The sequence below is a fragment of the Sus scrofa genome, chromosome 2 (assembly GCF_000003025.6).
Source record: "Sus scrofa isolate TJ Tabasco breed Duroc chromosome 2, Sscrofa11.1, whole genome shotgun sequence".
Taxonomy (NCBI): domain Eukaryota; kingdom Metazoa; phylum Chordata; class Mammalia; order Artiodactyla; family Suidae; genus Sus; species Sus scrofa.
Window position 1 is genome coordinate 77,644,625 of NC_010444.4, and position 19,969 is coordinate 77,664,593.

General features: G+C 58.5%; 2 protein-coding genes across 4 annotated transcripts; one reads left to right on the forward strand and one right to left on the reverse strand.

The window, feature by feature from the left end:
* PRSS57 (protease, serine 57) lies at window positions 5,117–13,003 on the forward strand. 3 transcript variants are annotated; one of them, XM_021084295.1, is made up of 5 exons: window positions 5,117–6,435; window positions 6,712–6,865; window positions 7,269–7,413; window positions 9,530–9,793; window positions 10,888–13,003. In XM_021084295.1, exons 1-5 carry the CDS (start codon window positions 6,120–6,122, stop codon window positions 11,038–11,040), a joined length of 1,032 nt encoding a protein of 343 aa, XP_020939954.1. In that variant the 5' UTR covers window positions 5,117–6,119; the 3' UTR covers window positions 11,041–13,003. The 3 variants fall into 3 exon arrangements, with proteins under 3 accessions (XP_020939954.1, XP_020939952.1, XP_020939953.1); XM_021084293.1 differs by having other exon boundaries at window positions 5,117–6,865; XM_021084294.1 differs by having other exon boundaries at window positions 5,117–6,865; window positions 9,530–11,025.
* Window positions 12,031–17,984, reverse strand: FSTL3 (follistatin like 3). The gene is made up of 5 exons (XM_021084296.1): window positions 17,785–17,984; window positions 16,253–16,438; window positions 13,935–14,150; window positions 13,106–13,333; window positions 12,031–13,015 (listed from the first exon to the last, which is right to left on the reverse strand). The coding sequence occupies exons 1-5, from the start codon at window positions 17,885–17,887 to the stop codon at window positions 12,960–12,962; spliced, it is 789 nt and encodes a 262-aa protein (XP_020939955.1). The 5' UTR covers window positions 17,888–17,984; the 3' UTR covers window positions 12,031–12,959.

Sequence of the window (19,969 nt, forward strand, 5' to 3'; positions counted from 1 at the left end):
CGCGCCCCCTCCCGCCGGCTCCCCGCCTCCCGCTGCCTCCCGCGCTGCGCCTCCTGCCGGCCACCGCCGCCACGCCTCCGTCACCGGGCGCCGTCCCGCCTGCCCCGCCGGAACCGCCGGCCAGGGCGGCGCCTCATCCCCAGGCTGCCCGGACCATTCATTCCATCCCGATTCATTCCGATCACTCCGCACGGGGCTGATCTCAGGCCACGCCAGTCTTGGCGTCTGCCTGGGACCCAGACGGGGCCCGCCAGCCATCCCGCCCCTCCTCGGCTCCTGGTTCAGAGAGAGAGCAGATAGAGACAAAACCCCGGGGAGGTCCGGAAGGCCACTCCGAGGGGCGCACGGCTCTGCCGCAGACAGAAGGTCGTGCAGACCATCTGCGGGAGTGTATGTCTGGAGAAGGACATCCAGGCGCAGACACCATGAGCGCAAAAGGGACTGAGCCAGACCTGTTCGAGGAGGCATAATAACAGCAATTGCTGGTTTTCTGAGCACTGGCTGGGCTCTGGGCCTGGTCCTACAGTTGGGTGAGGATTAAGGACTCGAATCTCCCCCCACAACTGCCATGGAGCAGACAGGGCTGTGTGGTCAGAGTGAGTGAGGTTGTCGGGGAGGGGGCAGGGAGAACTCACACTTTATCTTGAGAGCACTGGGGAGCCACAGCAGAGTTTAGAGCAGGAGAGGGGTTAACTGGTGTGTGTATGTGAAGGCCACTCCCGTTGCCAGGTGGGGAGTGGATGAAGTAGGGCAAAGGAGTTGGGGGGGGGGCTTGGAGGCCAGAAGAAGGTGAGCTGGGAACCCCAGGTATATGGCGGAGGCTGGTCCAGGTTGAGAACCAGGTGGATTCTGGATGGCTCTTGGAGGGGGAGGCCATAGGATTGCCATGGGCTGGGATGTGGGATGACAGGGTCCTTGTCTGCAGCCTGAGCCCTGGAAAGACATCCTCACGTGAAGGGGGCTGGGAGATGACAAGGGGCATTGGGCAGCTGTGCCCCCAGGCTGGAGTTCAGGGCGAGGCCCCACCTGGGCCAGAGGTGGGGGTCCCCAGGGTAGGGGCCTGGATGAGACCCCGTGGGGAGCAGGTTGCCGGTAGCAGAAAGAGGCACCTCAGTCTCCTCCATTCCCTGGGGTCTGTCGAGCTCTTCGTGCTGCACGTATCACCATGTGGACCCCAAGGACCCGGAGAGAGGAAGGACCTGTCTCCACCACCATATTCTCTGAAAGACCCTGGCCCCTGCCCCCATCCACAGGCCCTGATCATACTTCTTCAGTGGGGCCTTGGGACAGAGAGGGAGGGTCTTCCAAACCCCTTAGGGTTTTTGTAGAATGGTTCTGCTCAGCCTGCGCTCAGGAAATGGGCGTGTAAAGGGAAACAGCCTTGGATGATCTTGGAGCAGGATGTGCCCCAGACTGAGGGGCAAGGACATGGCTGCCTCTCCTTCACAGGCCTTTGCCCCCCACCCTTACAATGAATGTACACCCATTTAGCAGGAAAACATGAGATAAATTAGCAAACACAGAACAAACAAAAAGCCTTAGAAACATTTGGGGGCATGGGTTCCAGTCCCTGGTCAGCTCCGAGTTGCTGTGGGACACTCAGTCTATTTCTTTCTTTTTTTTTCTTTTCTTTTGTTTAGGACCGCCCCCATAGCATATGTAAGTTCCCAGGTTAGGGATCAAATCAGAGCTACAGCTGCCGGCCTACACCACACCCACAGCAACGTGGGATACCAGGCGGATCTGCAACCTATACCAGCTTATGGCAGGGCCGGATCCTTAATCCACTGAGCCAGGCCAGGGATCGAACCCACGTCCTCATGGATCCTAGTTGGGTTTGTTACCACTGAGCATAACAGGAACTTCCCCGTCTATTTTTTATTTGTTTGTTTTTTGTTTTTTTGTTTTTTGTCTTTTTGCTATTTCTTGGGCCGCTCCCGCGGCATATGGAGGTTCTCAGGCTAGGGGTCCAGTCAGAGCTGTAGCCACCAGCCTATGCCAGAGCCACAGCAACACGGGATCTGAGCCGCGTCTGCAACCTACACCACAGCTCACGGCAATGCCGAATCGTCAACCCACTGAGCAAGGGCAGGGACCGAACCCGCAACCTCATGGTTCCTAGTCGGATTCGTTAACCACTGCGCCACGACAGGAACTCCCCTGTCTATTTTTTAACCCCTCTGAGCCACACTGTCCCCTGTGTGTGGACAGAGTGACCACACACAAAGGACTTGGAAAACGGCCTGGCACACACTGGCTCAAGGGTTGGCAAACTTTTCTGTAAAGGGCCAGATAGTATCTTCAGCATTGCGGGCCAGCCACTGTGTCGCAAGGTCTTAGCTCTGCTACTGCGGTGCAAAAGCAGCCAGAGGTAGCACGTGGCCACATCACTGGCTGTGTGCCAATAAAACTTTATATACACAACAGGCATGTCCACTTGGCAGTTCCAGCTGTCCTGACATCTTCTGGGCCCTTGGGCTTCAGAGGGGTCTTACTCTGGGCTCTGTGTGGGCCCCAAGACCCTACTCCTCCTCCCCCATCGCTGAGCCCCCACACACCTCTCCGAGCCATGACTCAAGCCTCAAGCTCAGGCTTGAGTCCCCCTCCCCTGCCACAGCCTCCCAGGTCTCCCTGTCTCCTCACTCCCCTCTACTCTCACTTTGCATAGCTCCCCAACGCCCTGCAGCCTGGCCCTCGAGGCCCAGCCAAGCCATTGACACGCCCTGCCTTCCCCTGCCCCTGCCACACACTGTCCTGTGCACCTACTGTGCCTCCAGGAGACCTCTCCCCACTTTCCCACTTTTGCTGGGTCTCCTAGCTCTAACCCCCTCCCCTATGCCCCTAGCAACTCCGGTAACTCATTTCCCACTTAATTCTGCTGCAGACAATGTCATCTCCCTGCATTAGTTCCTGCCCATCTGTCCCCAGGGCAGGGATCTGTGTCTTCCTGCTGCTGTGTCCCCAGCACACTACAGTGCCCATACCCAGCAGGCGCTCCATAAACACTCAGGAAACGATGCGCATGTGTCTCCCGCTGTCTTCTGTGATCCTCCCGGTGGGAAACATGCTACTGTCCAAAGGTGGTCATGCCCTTGCCCCTCAGTCTGGGGCACATCCTGCCCCATCTTTCTCCAGAGCTCATCCAAAACTGTCACTGACTTGGCAAGCCATCCAAAGCCTGCATGGAAAGACACTTCAGGGCCCCAGTCCTGGAGTTCTGGGCTCAAGAGCCTCTGCTGCTCCAGACCAGCTGGGTTACCCGCTCTGGGCCTCAGTTTGAGAAACAGACACACTGAGCTTGGTCCCTGGGAACCTTTGGGCCAAATCTGCGGCATATGGAGGTTCCCAGGCTAGGGATTGAATCAGAGCTATAGCTGCCGGCCTACGCCAGAGCCACAGCAATTTGGGATCCGAGCCGTGTCTGCGACATATGCCACAGCTCACAACAATGCCAGATCCTTTACCCCACTGAGCAAGGCCAGGAATCGAACCCAAGTCCTCATGGATACTTGTCAGGCTCGTTACTGCTGAGCCACAGTGAGAATTCTGATGACTTGGAACCTTGAAGGACGGTTGCTGGTTTCATAACTGCTCACCAGCCAAGAAGGAAGCAGGCCAGGCTGCGGGTAGAATCGGCCCCCAGCAGAGGCAGTGGGAGCTGGCCTGAGGCTGCAACTCTGGCCCCTTCTTTCCCTCCCTGTGCAGCCTTGGTCAAAGTACTTACCCTCTCTGTGACTCTGTTTCCCCATCAGTAACATGGGGACAGACACATTACCTACACCTTGGGTTGCTCTAGGGCTGAATGAGTTCCACACATCTGCTATTTGCAGTAATACTCGTACCCACCCCCAGGGGTATGTGGCCAGGGAGAGTGACCGAGGTCACGGGGCATGGCAGCAGCAAGGCAGCCCCAAGGGTCCAGAGTGGACAGGAGCCCCCAACATGTCCCAAGGAATCATCTACCACCAGCCTTGACCTCCAAGGGAAACGTGGGGCCCGGCCCTGGCTGGAAACAACTTTCACATGGACCTCGTGATTCCCTTTTTCCTCCACGTTCAGGGCCCTGTTGGTTTCCTGCAGCTGTAACACATCCCTAAAAACTCTGGAAGCTAAAAAAGGCAAGAACTGATTCTCCCTGGAGTCCCCAGAGGACCCAGCCCTGCCTGCACCTGGGTTTAGCCCCATGACGGACCCCCTAAGTGGAATCCTGACCTCCAGGACTGCCTAAGAATCTGTCTTTGTGGTTTGAGGCTGCAAAATTTGTGGTGGTCATGACAGCTGCTGAAAATACTTAGTCACTTAGAAGTGCCAGGCAAGTGGGAGAGCCCAGCAATATTTGGAGGCACAACGGGAGATGCCCATTCACCCAGCCTCGCCCATTCACCCAGCCTTGCCTATTCACCCAGCCTTGCCCCACAAGGTCCCTGTGAGGTGAGGCTGTCTGCAGCGGCAGGCCTGGTGCTGACCACCAGGAGGTTTTCCGAGGAGTGGGCTGCAGTTCTGGAGGGCTCCAGCCTCAGTGTCCCATCCCCGTACCTCCTGCAGCAGAAGCCTCAGCACCTTCCGGGTGGTCCTGGGGCTCAACCCTACATAGGCAGAGCCCTCTGGCATTCTTCCACACAACAGGGATATACTCTACCCACTCTGGGACACCTCAAGGTAGCTGGGCAGGTAGGGCCAAGAGGGGCAGCCCTACCTCAGAGGGAGGAAGGAAGGAGCCAGGCTGGAGAAGGAGCTCAGGACAAAGCCTGGAGCTCAGGGAGGCCTCATACCACTGTCATCATTACTGTAATTATGATTATTATTCCTGTCTCTCTGTCTGCCTCTATCTCTCTCTCTTTTTCTTTTTTTAAAATCTTTTTAGGGCCACACCTGCAGCATATGGAGTTCCTAGGCTAGGGGTTGAATTGGAGCTGTAGTTGCCAGCCTACACCACAGTGGGATCCAAGCCAGGTCTTCGACCTACACCACAGCTCAGCTCACGGCAATGCTGGATCCTTAACCCACTGAGCAAGGCCAGGGATCGAACCTGCATCCTCATGTATACTGGTCAGATTTGTTTCTGCTGAGCCACTACAGGAACTTCCTCCCTCTCTCTGTATCTATCTCTCTCTGTATCTCTCTGGGCCTTTATCTCTCTGTCTCTGCCTCTCCTCCATGTCTCTGCCCCTGGGTTTCTCCCACCTCTCTGTCTACCCCAGTCACTCACCAGCAGGAACCGTGCTCTGCACCCATGGTTGGGACACGGAGTGATGGGCTGGGAGCCCCTCTATCCCAGGTGCTGATGGAGGCCACTGTGGTCCTCCAGGCCCAGCATCCAGGGTGCATCTCTATGCCTCTCGTGTTTGGGGTGAGCCATGGGCCCTGCAGCCCGTATTTCACAGTGGGCAGCGGCCACAGAGCCTCGATTCCCTCTCACAGCATAGCGGGCTCTTCCCTCTGCGGGGTAACTTCCCCCACTCCAACCTCCAGTCCTTCTCCGTTGCTGTACAGGACCCCCTGGCCTCCAGATGGCCCGCTGCGTCTCCACCTTATTGACTGATGAGCAAGGGCTCTCCAAGGCAGCTTAGGGCTTCCCACCTGTGTGTCCCTGGCTCACCAAGGCCCTGCCGCTCCCTCCCTGCTCTGAAGCCTCATGGCTCCCCAGTGTCCCCTCCTCTTGGCCCCACTTTCAAGGACTGAATTGACCAGACAAGTTCGGTGTGCTCTGGCTACCAGATCCTGTTCTTTAGCCGTGAACCCAGATCACCGCTTTCATGCCCCCAAGCTGGAGAAACGCCAGTGGTGGTGGTGGTGGGGCTTTGTCACATTCTGCTCCGTCCCCAGCACATACTGTACCAGAGACTGGTATACCTTAGGTGCTCAGTATGAGCAACAAAGGCAGCGGCAATCACAGGGCTTTCCTGGGAAAACAGGTTGAGGCTGGGACAGGCAGGATGGGACCAGAGCCCTGCAGCCTGGAACTGCCCCAACCCTGTGAGGTCACTGTGGGCTCCAGCGCTGCCCCCTGTGCACCAGAGATGCTGGGGAAACCGAGGTAAGCAGCATAGCGCAAGTGATCTCAGGGGTTGCATGGCCTGGCAGAGCTAGGACAAACACACACACACACACACACACACATGAACATGTCTCCTGCCTCCCCACCCCCGTGGAATTACCATTATCAACAACCCCACGGCAGGAGAATCATCCTGCTTTCTGAGACACTGGCTCAGAACCGGGTGTTGCTGGCAAGGCCTGGAGGGGCCTCCAACCACAGGCCACAGCGCAGTTCCCTCTTTCCTGGCCGTTGGGAAAGGGTGGGGTTGGGGACCTGCCTGCAGAACTCTCAGGGGAGACGCCGGCTGGTGACAGCCATGGCGCCCCGGGCAGGGGGCTGGGACTGCCTGCTGCTGGCTGTAACCATTGCCCTGATGCTGCGTATGAGGCCCCCAGGTAAGGACCCCCCAGACACCCCCAGAACCCCTTATGGGGGCTCCAATCAGGAAACCCCAGTCCCCCCATGCCCTCCTCCTGCAGCTACTCAGATCCCAGACAGCTATTGTTCTCTGGTCTCAGCAGGGGTCTTGGCCAGGCCCAGGTTTTGTGAGGTCCTGACCCCCCTCCAGCAGACTCCAGGGCATCCTCTGGGCATCTCTGCCTCTTTCTCCTCGAGGAGCCTGACCCCAAGCCCACCTGGGCTGCCCGACATGCTGCCCACTCTGCCTGCAGGCTCCTGGGCAGCCCACATCATTGGGGGCCATGAGGTGACCCCCCACTCCCGGCCCTACATGGCGTCCGTGAGCTTCCAGGGCCAGCACCACTGTGGGGGCTTCCTTCTCCAGGCCCGCTGGGTCCTCTCGGCTGCCCACTGCTTCAAGGACAGGTGAGCGCCCCTGCCAGCCTCCCCAGGGGTGGGAGGTGATGCTCTGGTGTGGGCGGGAGGGGGGTTTATGCAGAGGGGCCCCTCAGCTGCGGGGTTGCCAGGCAGTCCTGACTGTCCATGGATGTTATAACCCTTACGTTCAACCTGAGTATATGGTTATAACAATTACTAACATTAATATTGAAATTATTGGAGGCAATACTATAATTGAGGTGGAAATTAGAATAATTGTAATAAGTATGATTATATTCATTCTATTTTTATAATAAGGATTACAACTAATATTGCAGCTATTGGAGTTAATACCATAATTGAAGGGGGAACAGCTTTGCAGATGGGGGGACACACACGCACTGGGCGGCCCTCACCCTAGCCTGGCTCACTAGCCCCTCCCACCCCACAGAGACCCCCAAACAGGCCTGGTGGTGCTGGGGGCCCATGCTCTGCACACCTCAGAGGCCACACAGCAGGTGTTCAGTATCTCAGCCGTCATCATGCACCCTAAGTACCAGCCCATGACCCATACCAGTGACATCTGTCTGCTGCAGGTGAGTTGTTTGTGGGGGGGGGTGGCGGGCACCAGATGCACATATAGCCTGTCCCTGGCCACCTCATAATGGCCTGACCTGTTTTTAAAACAGCTGTAAGGGAGTTCCTGTCATGGCTCAGCAGAAATGAATCTAACTAGTATCCTTGAGGACGCAGGTTCTATCCCTGGCCTCACTCAGTGGGTTAAGGATCCAGCATTGCCGTGAGCTGTGGTGTAGGCCAATGGTGACAGCTCTGATTCACACCCTAGCCTGGGAACCTCTATGTGCCACGAATATGGTCCTAAACAAACAAACAAACAAAAGAATAAAATAAAAACAGTCGGAAGAAGGGGAGTTCCCTAGTGGTCTAGGGTTTAGGGCACTTTCATTGCTGTGGCCCAGGTTCAATCCCTGGTCTCACAACTGAGATCCTACATTAAAAAACAACAACAAAACAGCTGGAAGGACCCTGTGAGCAGTGAGTCAGGTCACATCCCTCCTCTGCCCTCTGTGCCTCCCACACTCTCCCCCTGGACCCCCATTTGAGGAAGACCCCCTGCTCGCTGAGCCACCAGCCGTCCCGTAGGCCCTCACCTCTGTGCCTTTGCACCAGCCGTGGCCCTGCTGGAGCACTGTCCCCCACAACTCTGCGTGGCTTTCAAGTCTTCACTCGCTTGTCCCTCTCAGAGGACCTCCCTTGATCACCTCCCATCCTGCAGCTGCCCCGACCCCCCAGCTCTCCTCCCCATCACACCTCAGTGCCCAGTGTGGTCCACACCTGCTGCCAGCAGCCGTTCCATTGGCTCCGCCTCTGTCCGTTATCATCACAGCAGGTGTTCAATGTTCATGTGAAGGGGAAAAAGGAGACTCCAGTGCTGTCTGAGCCCCCAGCCCCCAGCCCCTTGGTCCCTCCGTGTGGGTTTTCCTCCCTCTGCTTGGACCTCTAGCCGCTCCTCTGGCTTGGGGAACCACCCCCGAGCAGCTCCTGTCCAGGAACCCCACATTCAATTCCAGGCACTCCCAGGGTATCTTTTTACAGGAAGACCATCCCAAAACTACCCTTGAAATGTGGTTTAAAAAAAAAAGAAAAAGTCAAACAGGAGTTCCCACTGTGGTACAGTGGGCTAAGAATCTGACTAAAGTGGCTCAGGTTGCTGCAGAGGCATGGGTCCAGTACCCACCCTGCTCTAGCACAGAGGGTTGAAGGATCCAGCGTTACCACAGCTCGGATTCAATCTCTCAAGTCCTGGCTTGGGAACTTCCATGTATCACAGGTGTGGCCATAAAAAAAATTTTTTTTTGAGTAGAGGAGACACTCAACAGGACAAAAATGGGCTGCTAGGAGCAGGAGCGCCTGGGTGTGGATTTTACTCATCTATGAAACCCTAAAGCTTGGGGCCTCTGCTCTGGTTCACCCATCCCATTGTGTAGATGGGGAAATTGAGGTTGGGGGTGATCAGAGGTGTGCCCAAAGTCAGGGAGTGAGTACCGAAATCATTGGCCTGAGTCATTCATTCCATCACTGTTGACCGAGCACCAGCTGTGTGCCAGGCCGCTGGGGACATACCAGGAACAAATAGCCCCAGGGCTGGCCCTTTCTGAGCACCTAGTGTAACCACGTGGCAGCTAGGTAAAGTGGCCTTAACAGGGGCACATGGGAGCCCAGAGGAGGCGCTCATCCTAGTCTGGCAGTCCGGGAAGGCTTCCTGGAGGAAGTGATGCCTGAATCCTAAAAGCTGTTTGGGAAAGGTGGCCCAGGTGGGGGTACAGTGTTACAGAGGGGGGGACCAAGGGGACAGAAGTAAATTTATTCTGGCTGTAGGGTGGGCGGAGAGGTTTTATCCCCTGTCCTGGGGGCAGTGTGGAGCTACAGGTGGGCTTAGAGCAGGGAGGGAGAGGCTGAGTAGAAGGGTCCTTTGGGCAGCTGAAGGTGTAAGGCTGGAGGCTGGGGAGGCCTGATGGGTCTGGGCACACGGTGGCAAAAGCAGCAGGGCCTTCTGACAGACTAATATTTGCTGCCACTGATTTCTCGCCATGACGCCAAGAAGAGACCAGGTGTCCCAGAAAGGCAAACAGGCAAGAGCAGTGGTGGGCACGGGAGGGAGGTTTCCTAAACTCAGCACTCCCCCTGCAGTTGAACAGCTCTGCCATCCTGGGTCCAGCGGTGGGGCTGCTGCAGCTGCCACGGAGGGATGCCAGGCCACTCAAAGCCGGGGCACCCTGCAAGGTGGCCGGCTGGGGCTCCGTGTCTGACTTTGAGGAGCCACCTCCTGGACTGATGGAGGCCGAGGTCCAAGTGCTGGGTCTGGATGTCTGCAACAGCTCCTGGAACGGGAAGCTGGGCCCTGCCATGCTCTGCACCCGCAGCAGGGACCGCCAGCGTCGCGGCTTCTGCTCGGTAAGATATACGCTCTTGGTACTGCGTGCTTGGACGGAACAGGGAAACCAAGACCCACAGAGAGGGGCAGAGCTGAGCAGAGCCTTAGGGACTAAATGCCAGCTCACCTCTGACCAGATGGGCCTTGCCTGAAGCCCTAGAGGGGCAAGGAGTTGCCCCGGTTACAGGGCTGCCACATGTGGCTGTGCAGGTTGCGCACTACACAAAGAGCTAGATTTGTGTATTTAAAAGCAACGTCAGTAGGGGGCAGTAACAGATCTCAAGGAAGAAACTCCTGCTCCTAAGACCTTGTACAAATTAATGGCAAATCTGGCCTTGGTGCCAAGGGAGAAACTCAGCGTGAGGAGATCTTTTATTCCAGACAAGAGAGTGCCGTGGTTCACACTCTGGAGCCCAACTGCCTGGGTCCAAATCCAGACTAAGCCACTTGCCAGATGTGTGGTCTTGGAAAAGTCACCTCTCTTCTCAGGTCCTCACTTTCTCTATCTGTAAAACTGCTGCATGAATAGTACCTACTTCATAGGGTCAGAGCCAATTCCAAACGGCAATTGCAATGATAGGTCTGGGAGGTGAGGGAAGAGGACAAAGTAAGAATTTTAGGGTGAGTATTCAGGGTGGCCTCTCTGTGGAAAGGACCTTTGAGACAAGACTTGGAGGAGCCTTGAGAAGATCTAAGGGAAGGTCTGTCAGGCAGAGAGACCAGTCACAGGGCTGCTGTGGACCGCTAAGCAGGTAGTGTACTGCACAAGATCCTCCAGCCCTGTGTATTCATACAAGAAGCGTCCAGCAGGGGGCAGCAACGGGTCTCAATGATACTCAAAAGCCTAGAGGTTGAACTTGGCTTGCTGACGTCCTGCAAGGTAGGCTGGCATGGCTGGAACCAAGGAGTGGGGGGAGAGGAGGGCAGACAGGTGGGTTGGGGCCTGGTCCTCGAGACCTTAAAGGCTGAGGTGAGGCGTTTACTCTTCGCTGTAATAGCCGTAAGAGGGTTTTGAAGCAGGGAGGGTCCTGATCAGAGTCACATGAGGCAGCTCTCCTTAAGGAAAGTGAAGCCCAGAGAAGGACCCTGACCTCACCTTTGCCTCCACCTCCAGGCTGACTCTGGGGGGCCCCTGGTGTGCAGAAATCGGGCCCACGGCCTTGTCTCCTTCTCTGGCCTCTGGTGCGGCGATCCCAAGACCCCCGACGTGTACACACAGGTGTCTGCCTTCGTGACCTGGATCTGGGACGTGGTTCGGCGGGGTTGACATGACCCCCTGCCCAGGACCTCTGGGGTCCCTGCAGGAATTGCCTGAACCACAGCAGTGCTGGGTACACAGATAAGATGGCAAACAATGCAAACAGCTCCTTCCTGGAAACTTCTGAGGCTGGAATTTTCTCCATCCACCATGGAGGCCCCCAAACCCAGAGAAGCATAGTGTGTGTGTGGGTGGCGGGGGGGGGGCAATCAGTTCCCAACAAACAGGGCAAAATAAGCAAATAAACTGTGACCTGACTAACCAGACAGGACAATCTACGTCCAGGGCCCACCCACATTCCTTCGAGCTTCTTGACCTCAGCGTGGCTAAGAGTCCAGCTCCGCCACCCCTTCCTTGAGGGACCTGGACCACAGGTCCCAGGGCTCCTCTCCACCCTCTCATCCCCTCCCCATGCTGACCCCTCTGGAGTTACCTACACCCCCTCCCCCCACAGCCCAAGCTCTGGACAGCCTCCCAGTCTTTGCCCCCTGCCTGGAGCGCCAGGCTGAGAGAGGGTGGGGTCTCAGGTTGGCCTGGCTTCATGGGAAGCCTGTCCTCACCCTCTGAAGAGTGCCTGGAGCAAACTGTGCCGGCTCATGGCAAAGCTGCATGGGGCCCAGCCAGTGCTATTCCTAATCGTGTCAACGTCTCTGTTGTACCTTTAGCCTTTCCAGACCAGGCCTCCATATCTGGACCCTAAGCCAGCCAGCTTCTTGGGGCAGCCCTAAGTATCCTAAGCCAGCTTCCCTCCCTTGCCCCTCCTACCCACCCCTAGTCCTCCCCGGGCTGCTGACCACAGCCTGAATGTGGACACTGAGGCCCAGAGACCAGAAGCAGCTGCCCCAAGGACGTATGATTGCGCCTCTCCCCTGGATGCTTCCAGAGCCCCCAGGCACCACCATAATAGCACTCCAGGCCCAGGTGCTAACCCCCTCCACCGAAGTGGGGGCACAGAGGCTCAGAGAGAGAGGGACAAACCAAGGCCTGGACATCCCAAGATGCTTTTTCAGTGTTTATTTCTTTGGTGGGATAGGCAGGACCCCAGGGGGTAGGTTGCCTTGTCGGGGTGCGGGTGGGGGCTCAGGGTAAACCCACTATTCAAGGGCACTTTCTTGGTGTCACAGATAAGGCACTTCCTGGAGGCTGAGAAGGACGAGCACCACTGCCCTACGTTCTGAACTCGTGGAGCTAGGCTCCTGCTCCACTGGGCCCCAACCTCAGGTCTGAGCCTCCAGTCCACACACAGGCACAGGTGACACACAGCAACAGCCCAGGCAGGTGAAGGGAATCCAGCTGGCAGGCGAGGAGGGTCCAGCTGGGCACCGGACCTAGCGGCCTGGCCAGGGCAGGATGTGGGGGACTGAAGGGTCCCAGGTGTGGACCCCACCTGTGGACAGGGCAGCAGGCACTCACACCAAGGGGTGACCCATGGATGCAGAGCTCCAGGATGCCAGATGTGCAGCGGGTCTTGGCATCTGCACCCCACCCTGAGCCAGTGAGCAAGCCTAGGTGGGTTGGGCACCACAGGACATGGTGTTCATCTGGACAAACCCAGGCCTTGGATCCCTCTCACCTCCTGGCTCCTGTTTGAGAAGGCAGGGTGTCTCTTCATTACTTGCTGGCAGAAAATCCCCAGCCCTCTCAGGGGCCATGATAATTAACAGTTACCCCCAAGGAGCAGAAGCAGTGGGGTCCTCCTGGGCAGTATGGTGCCTGGGGTGCAGGTGCAGTGCCATCCACCCACCAGCCAGGCCCCCAGGCCTCCTTCCCCAAATCCTGCCAAGATATCGTAGGGGGAGCACCAGGGCTCCCAAAATGGTACCAGTCCAGGCTCTGGGGAGTGTCCGTCAGACATAAATTAGACTCTGCTGTGGCAATAAATAAAATGGGGAGACCTTGAACACCAGGCCCAGGCCGGCCCCACAGGCTCACACAAAGTTCTCTTCCTCCTCCTCCGACTCAGCATCTAACAGCTCAGGGGTGCCTGTAGAGTGGGAGGTACAAAGAGAGAAATAGGAGAGCGGAGAGGGGCTGGGGGCTAGACCCCGCCGCTGCTCCCCGCCCCGCGCCGCACCTGTACAGCTGCCCGGGTGACGCACGCCGATGGAGCGGCCCAGGAAGCAGGTGGCCTGGCGGAGGTGGCATGAGGACATGTAGGTGACGTTGTTGTTGCCACAGAGCTCCTGGCCAGGGCTGGAGGGTGCGGGGCAGGGTGCCGCGCGACACACCACGCAGTGCGCGCTGCCCGTCTGGTCCACGACGCACGATTGCGGCCTCAGGCACACCACGTGAGCGCACGATTCTACAGGTGAGGAGCCGGGGCAGGTCAGGTACATTCCTCTTGACCCAACAGAGCCCCAGGCCCCTCCCCGGAGCGAGCAATAGGGTCCAGCAATAGGGTCCCACCCTCAGACCCGCCCCTCTAGTCGGGCCGGAAGCCACTGGCCTTCCAGGAGACCCGCCCATACACTCAAGATCCACTCTCAATCCCGCCCCCACTCCCTCTGCGCCAACAAGCTCCTGAGTCACACACACCCATATCTCTCACCCTGGATGAAACCCAGAACCCCCTTTCCAAACCTGAACCCAATTCTCCCTCATTCCCGACCGCACAAAAGACCTAATCTAGTGACACTTCTGTTGGAGCAAAACAGGCCCCCTAGGCTCCGCCCACCACCAGCCCCGCCCCAATTAGCGAGACAACGCCCTTTGGGTAGCCTGGACTTTAGACCCCGCCCTCACGCGCAGCAGTAGCGGCCCCGGTACAGCCCACTCGGTCTGGGTGAGCGGGCTTCACGCCCCGCCCCCACAAGACCCCGCCCCGACGTGCTGCTGCAGCAGCCTCTTACAGGTTGCTCAGGCTCTGTGGCCCCGCCCCTCCCGCAGGCCCCGCCCCGACGTACTGCGGCAGCGGCCCCGGTACATGACGCGCAGGTCCGGGTGGCCGCGGCAGCGCGCGGCGAGCAGCTCGCATTCGTCGCGGTAGGTGGCGCCGTCGGAGCCGCAGACCTGCAGACGCGCCTGGAGCCCTGCGCAGTCGGGCGCGCACTCGCAGCGCGGGCGGCCCCCTAGCATGCGGCAGGCCTTGCCAGGGCCGCACTCCACCCCTTCGCACGAATCTGTGGACACAGGACACGCGCGCGTGGGCTGGGGCACGTGGCCGAGGCCGGAGGTCCCGTGCCCCCGCCGCCTGTTCTGAGCGATAAGAGGCTATGCCGGAGTCAGGGGCAGTCCAGAGTCGGGGCGCACGAGAGAGGGGACTGGGGGAGGGACCATTAGGGCGAGATTCAGCCACAGCCCGGTTGGACCCGGATTCGGGGCTGCTCCTGGGGCGGGGTGGGGGAGGGGTCTGTTGGGAGGCGGGGCTCAGTGTGGGCAGGAGGGGGTGCGTCTCGGTTCGGAATTTGGGGGTCCGGGAACCCGCTTCCATCCCCGGTCCGGCTCTCGCTCCGCAGCTGGGCCATCCGCTAGAGCTGACGTCTGTTCCCTGATTTACGCGCGTTTCTGGGAAGGCCGGCGGGGGGCCGGCTGCGTCAGCCCGGGGAGGGGGGCGGGGGGGCTCGGGGACTCCACCCCGTCCAGGCGCGGGTCTGGGGAGGACGGGTAGTGTCTGTTCCTTGTGCCTGCCAGGACCTCCCTGGAGGAGGCGTCGGGGAGGGCGGGGCGTCGACCTGATCTGAGGCTCATTTCCTGGGGGCGGGGGCTTTGCCACAACCCGAGCCCTCTGAACTAGGGGTTACCGCCCCCGCAGTCCCGTTTCTCAGGTACAGAAACAAGCCTTTTTCTCGGGTCCCCGCCCCAACTCAGGCCCCACAAAAGGCTATTTCTTGCCTCCCAACTGCCCCCGCGAGGTGGTGCCTTTTTCTCATCGTTTTACAAAAGGGGGACACTGACGCCCCATCACAACTGTGAGTGGGGAGAGCCAGTACACCTCGGCATGAGAACCCCAGACCAGACCCGATGGACCCCCAGTCCTGTGACTTGTGGGTCTGGAGGGCCGTCTCTGAGCTCGAGTTTGCATTTCAGCCTCAGTTCCCTGTGTGTAAAATGGGGCTAATGGGGAAACCCACCTTATTGGGTGAACATAAAATGATGGATGCTCCGGAGAGACCAGCCTGCGCCCTCCCTATGTCCCCCTGCCAGGGCATGTGGGCCGCACCTGGGAGCCTCCCACACTGCCCGCCCACACACACATCTGGAAACGCTCCCTTCACTCAGGCCAAAACGGAAGTGGCGGGGCTGAATTCCTGTCTCCTAGACCAGATTTGGGGGGGGGCAGGGTGTCCTGGACCATCTCACTCCCCCGTCAGGCACTTTCTGAAGTCTGAGGGCTTCTGGAGGCAACCAGGGCACATGGCAGTTGAGTTCAGGACCACCCAGCCTGGCTGATCTGGGATTAATCACATCCCAGCGGCCAGCCAGGATCCTCAGCTTGGCCTGCAGGTCTACAGCCCTCAGCTCTAGCCTCCTCCCTGCTCCTGACCCCACCCATCAGGATCTGATCCCAGGACAGGGTCTCTGCTGATGTTCTCCATACTTTTTCCAGCTGGCAAACTCCTAATCATCCCCTAAAACCCTGGCTCTAGAGCCCACTTCCTTAAATTCATTCCCCATGTGCCTCTGGGTCCTTGAAGGCTTAGCCTTGCACAGGGAGCTGGGAAGGTTCCCAAGCCCTTCTCCAGGTCAGAGAATATGTCTTGACTTGGTCATTCATTCTGCCTTCAAAGAACTCTCTCTGATGGAGGAGGCAGCATGTCACAGAACATGGTCTAGAAGGCAAATGCTTGTTAAACATGCAGCTGTGGCCCTAACCACAGACCTGGAATCTGTGGAGTTAAGGGCAGATAAGTGTTTGGGAACAGAGTGTGGGGTCACAAACCCAAATGGCCAGTTGGGGAAAAATCCACTTTCTAGTAGTTAGGTGTGAGTACTTCCACTAGGTGGAGTGCTGGTGGGAAAGGCCACCCAGGCAGGTGAGTGAGGACCTAGAGGCTGGAAAGGAAACTGGGGAGTCCTTGGAGCTTCTTGAATCCCCAACTGCAGGAAGCTGAGGCCTGGGAACCTGAAGGCCCCCAACTCCTCTGAGCTTGGGATCCCCTCCACAATCCCTCCTGCCAGCAGCCTCAAGCTCTGTCTACCTCCTGAGACGGGGAGCTCACTCGTAGCTGTCCCGCGTTTGACTACAGTAACCCTGGCCTGTGGCGGGTGCCCAGGGTCTCACCTTTGCAGGGGAGGCAATGGACGAGGCCCAGGAAGCCCAGGAGGCTGATCTTGTTCCCCGGGTGGGTAAAGTTGGACCAGGCAGTGTCAATGTTGCCAGATGCACAACACTCAGCCCGGCTCACGTCCGTCTTCAGCACAAGGCTGCAGGTGGCCTCTCGGCCCTGCTGGAGCCAGCAAACCCCACCTGCAGACAAGGGGGCAGTTCCTACCAGGCCAAAGGTGCCCTCCAGTGTCCCTCCCAACACTCAGGCCTCGACCTTCCACCCAGCTCCTGGCCATGGGGATACATACAGTTGGTACTCAGTGACTGGGGTGGCGGGTGATCTGCCCCCAATCTGTGAAGGAGGAGCGGAGAACTGCCCAGGTGTCCCCACTCTGGCTCCAGATTGTTTTGAGATCCTTTCCCTCTATGCTCCAGCCCCCACACTGCTCCACTGCCAACCCCCACCCATCTCGGGAAGCTCTCCCCCCTCCATCCAGGCCCCCGGCCCAGGCCTGGCATCCTGCCCAACCAGTCAAACACCCAGAGCTGGACATGTCAGGGTCAGTGGGCCCTGGAGCTGCCTCTCCCGCCTCTGCCCTCTGTCTAGACAGCGCCCGAGGGCACGAGGAGCCCCCTCGCCTGGCAGCCCCCCCTCTCCTGGCCCGCCTCTTACTCACTCCAACTTGGGAACATTCCCCTTGCATGAGCTCACTGTCTCCCCGGGGACGCGGCCTTCGGGGAGGGGGCTTGGCGCTTCCCTCATTGCAGGACTGGGGTGGGGCTGCAGGGTGGGATGGGGGGCAGATGCCCTCAGTTTATGCACCGTTAAGTGGGGGCAGGAGTGGCCACCAGCCCCCATTCCGGAGAGCTCCGAGGCTCCCGGGCACTGTGCTGAGCACCTCCAGGGACCAGCTCTGGATGCCCAGCACGTTGGCACCACCTTGTAAGAGGGGAAACTGAGGCCAAGAGTGGGATGTGACTTCCTTGGCCTCTCTATCTTGGCAACAAGTGGTAGGTATGAGATTCCAACAGCCTGCCTGCTTAAGCCAGAGACCGGGAAGATCTGAAACACAGCTGGAGGTCCTAGTCCAGCTACCAGCCCTGCCTCTCCAGGTCCAGGTTCAAATCCCTGCTTTGCCACTTAGAAGCTGTCTGACTCTAGTGTCTCAGTTTCCCCATCTGGAAACCGGGTGTAAGAGTATCCACACTGTTGCATAGATTCTAGGAGGGCGGAGAGAGATAGACACCAAGCACCCAATAAATGTTAGCAGTCAATTGTGACTAGATTCTTGATACTTAATTGTGAAGGAGTCACATCTGTTCTCCTGACCTCCTGGTGACCCTCCTTTGGGCCTTTTGGGACTGGGGGAGGGGAGCCCCAAGCCCTCCCGGATTCAACCTGCAGCGGCCACGGGTCACCGCTCTTTGCCCCCTTGCTGCCACCGCCGCCGGCACCCCCCCACCCGACATCAATCCCGGGGCCCGCATTCCGGGCAGGCCCACGTGGGTGGCCCGCCCCACCCGCCCCTTCCGGCCACCCCACTCACCGGGCGCGGGGTCCCCAGAGCCCACGGAGCCCACGAAGCCCACGGCCCATGCCAGGGCCCCCCAGGGCAGCGGCCACAGTGGCCCCGGCGCCCCGGGACGCATGGCGAACGCAGACGCGGCGGCGGCCCCCGCGTCGGACGCGCGGGCGGGCGGACGGCAGGGAAGGCGGCGGCACCGACTTCCAGCGCGCGGCCGGCGCTCCCTATAAAGGTCCCGCTGGCTGCGGGCGGGGCGGGGCGGGCTGGCCGGGGCGGGGCGCGTGAACGGCGGGGCGCGAGAAGTGTCGCGCGCGATGTGGGCGGCAGCTGGTGAGGGGCGGGAGTCTGACCTGGGAGCCGGCCCGGTGGGTGTCAGTTTGAGGTGTCGCCGCGCGTTTTGAGGGGGGGCTTCTCCTCTAGGCCCTGGACTGAGCTAACCCGTGACCCACGGGGAGCGCGACTGGGGATCCGTGCACCACGTCGTGTTTTGCATGTGGTCACTTGTGTGGCCAAAGTGTAGGTCTGGGGTCCTGGCCAGTCTTCCCTGCCCCTACACGTGGACACACCCAACACACCCAGGGACCACCTTGTCCCAGCCATTCCCTCCCCCCAGGCCACCCAGCTGCTGGAGCCCGTGGGCACAGCTGGGTGTGAGCAAGTGGGGGAAGGGGCGGGGTGGAGAGAGACCCAGAGAACCAAGGGTCTTGACAACATCGCTGACAGCAATAATCATACCACAGGACTTTCAAAGTGCCCACTGTTCCTGGCCTTTGCCCCTCACGCCCTGAGACTGCTGCTCCCCAGGCCTTTGCACCCAGGCACCCCTCCTCACACACACCAACAATCTGCCGCCTCCTTTCCTCTAAGGGTCAGTGCTCCCTGTTCTCCCTGCCCCGGAATCCTGGGTTTCCCACAATTTATTATGATGACATCAGTGTGGGCCAGGGCACTGGGGCCACAGTGCAGCAGAATGCTTTTCCTGTTTTGGAGCTGATCCCTTCTATCTTGGGGGCCTCCCAGATTGTCAGGGCACCTCGAAGTGCTCATGGGTCCTGTGCAGGCCCTCTGTGTTTCCAAGAAATGATTAATGACAATCTCCTGGTGGCAGGAACCACTGGGGAGGTGCTGGGGTATCAGTTTGACCAAGGCAGACCTAGTCCAGTCCTCACAAGGTTTGTAGGGGTCATAAACAACAAAAGACATAGACAAATTAATATATAACTTTAAAGAGTGGTAAATGCTTTAAGGAAAATTAAAGTGATTGAGAACAATTGGTTATCTCCCAGGGCCACCTATGCCTCATTGCCTCCTCAATCCTACATCTGTCCCCTCTCCAGGTATAGAAACAAGATCCAGGAAGGTACAGCCCCTCCTCTGCAAGACCAAGATCTGCTGCCAGCCAACACCATGCCCAGACCCCTTCCTCCTCCTTAGCTACCCAGCCTGACCCGTGTCCCCTAGCCAGTGCCAGGGGCCACATTACTTCCTAGCAGCACTGAGGGAGGGCATCCAACTATCTCTACCAGGCCTTGGCCTCTGACTGCCCGAGGAGATTCTCCCCTGGTTGGGAAATGGGGCAGGAATGAGCCTGTGTTCTCACCAAGGGTGTGCGGGGGTTAGACAGTGTGACCTTGGCCGAGACCTGACCCTGTCCTGAGCTGTGCAAATAAAAGGGCCATTGTTGGCCTGGTGTGGGTTCGAAACCTCGGCCAATGGCCAGTGGCTTTCTGCTTCCTAGCCTGGTGTGTCTCCCCAGCTCAGAGGCCGTGCTCTGGGTGACCTCAAGCATATCACTAGCCCTCTTTGGGGACATCCTCTTTTTACTGTCTCCCATTCGTGTCCCCCTCTCTATCCTGACCAGGCCTGCACCCACTGCCCAGCCCAGGTGCCTGTAGTAAGTCCCCTCCCGTGCACCATACCCATCACAATTCCCCGTGGCCCCTGCTCAGCAGCCCAGGGAAGGAGACAGCCACCGTCCAGGGTCATCAGAGCTGTGATGGAGGATGCTATACCTGACTCAGCCTGGGGAGATCAAGGCAAACTTCTCAGAAGAGATTATTTATTTATTTATTTGTCTGTGGGTTTTTTTTTTTTTTTTTTTTTTTTTTTTTTTTTGTCTTTCTGTCTTTTTAGGGCCACACCCACGCAGCATATGGAGGTTCCCAGGCTAGGGGTTAAATTGGAGCTGTAGCCACCAGCCTATGCC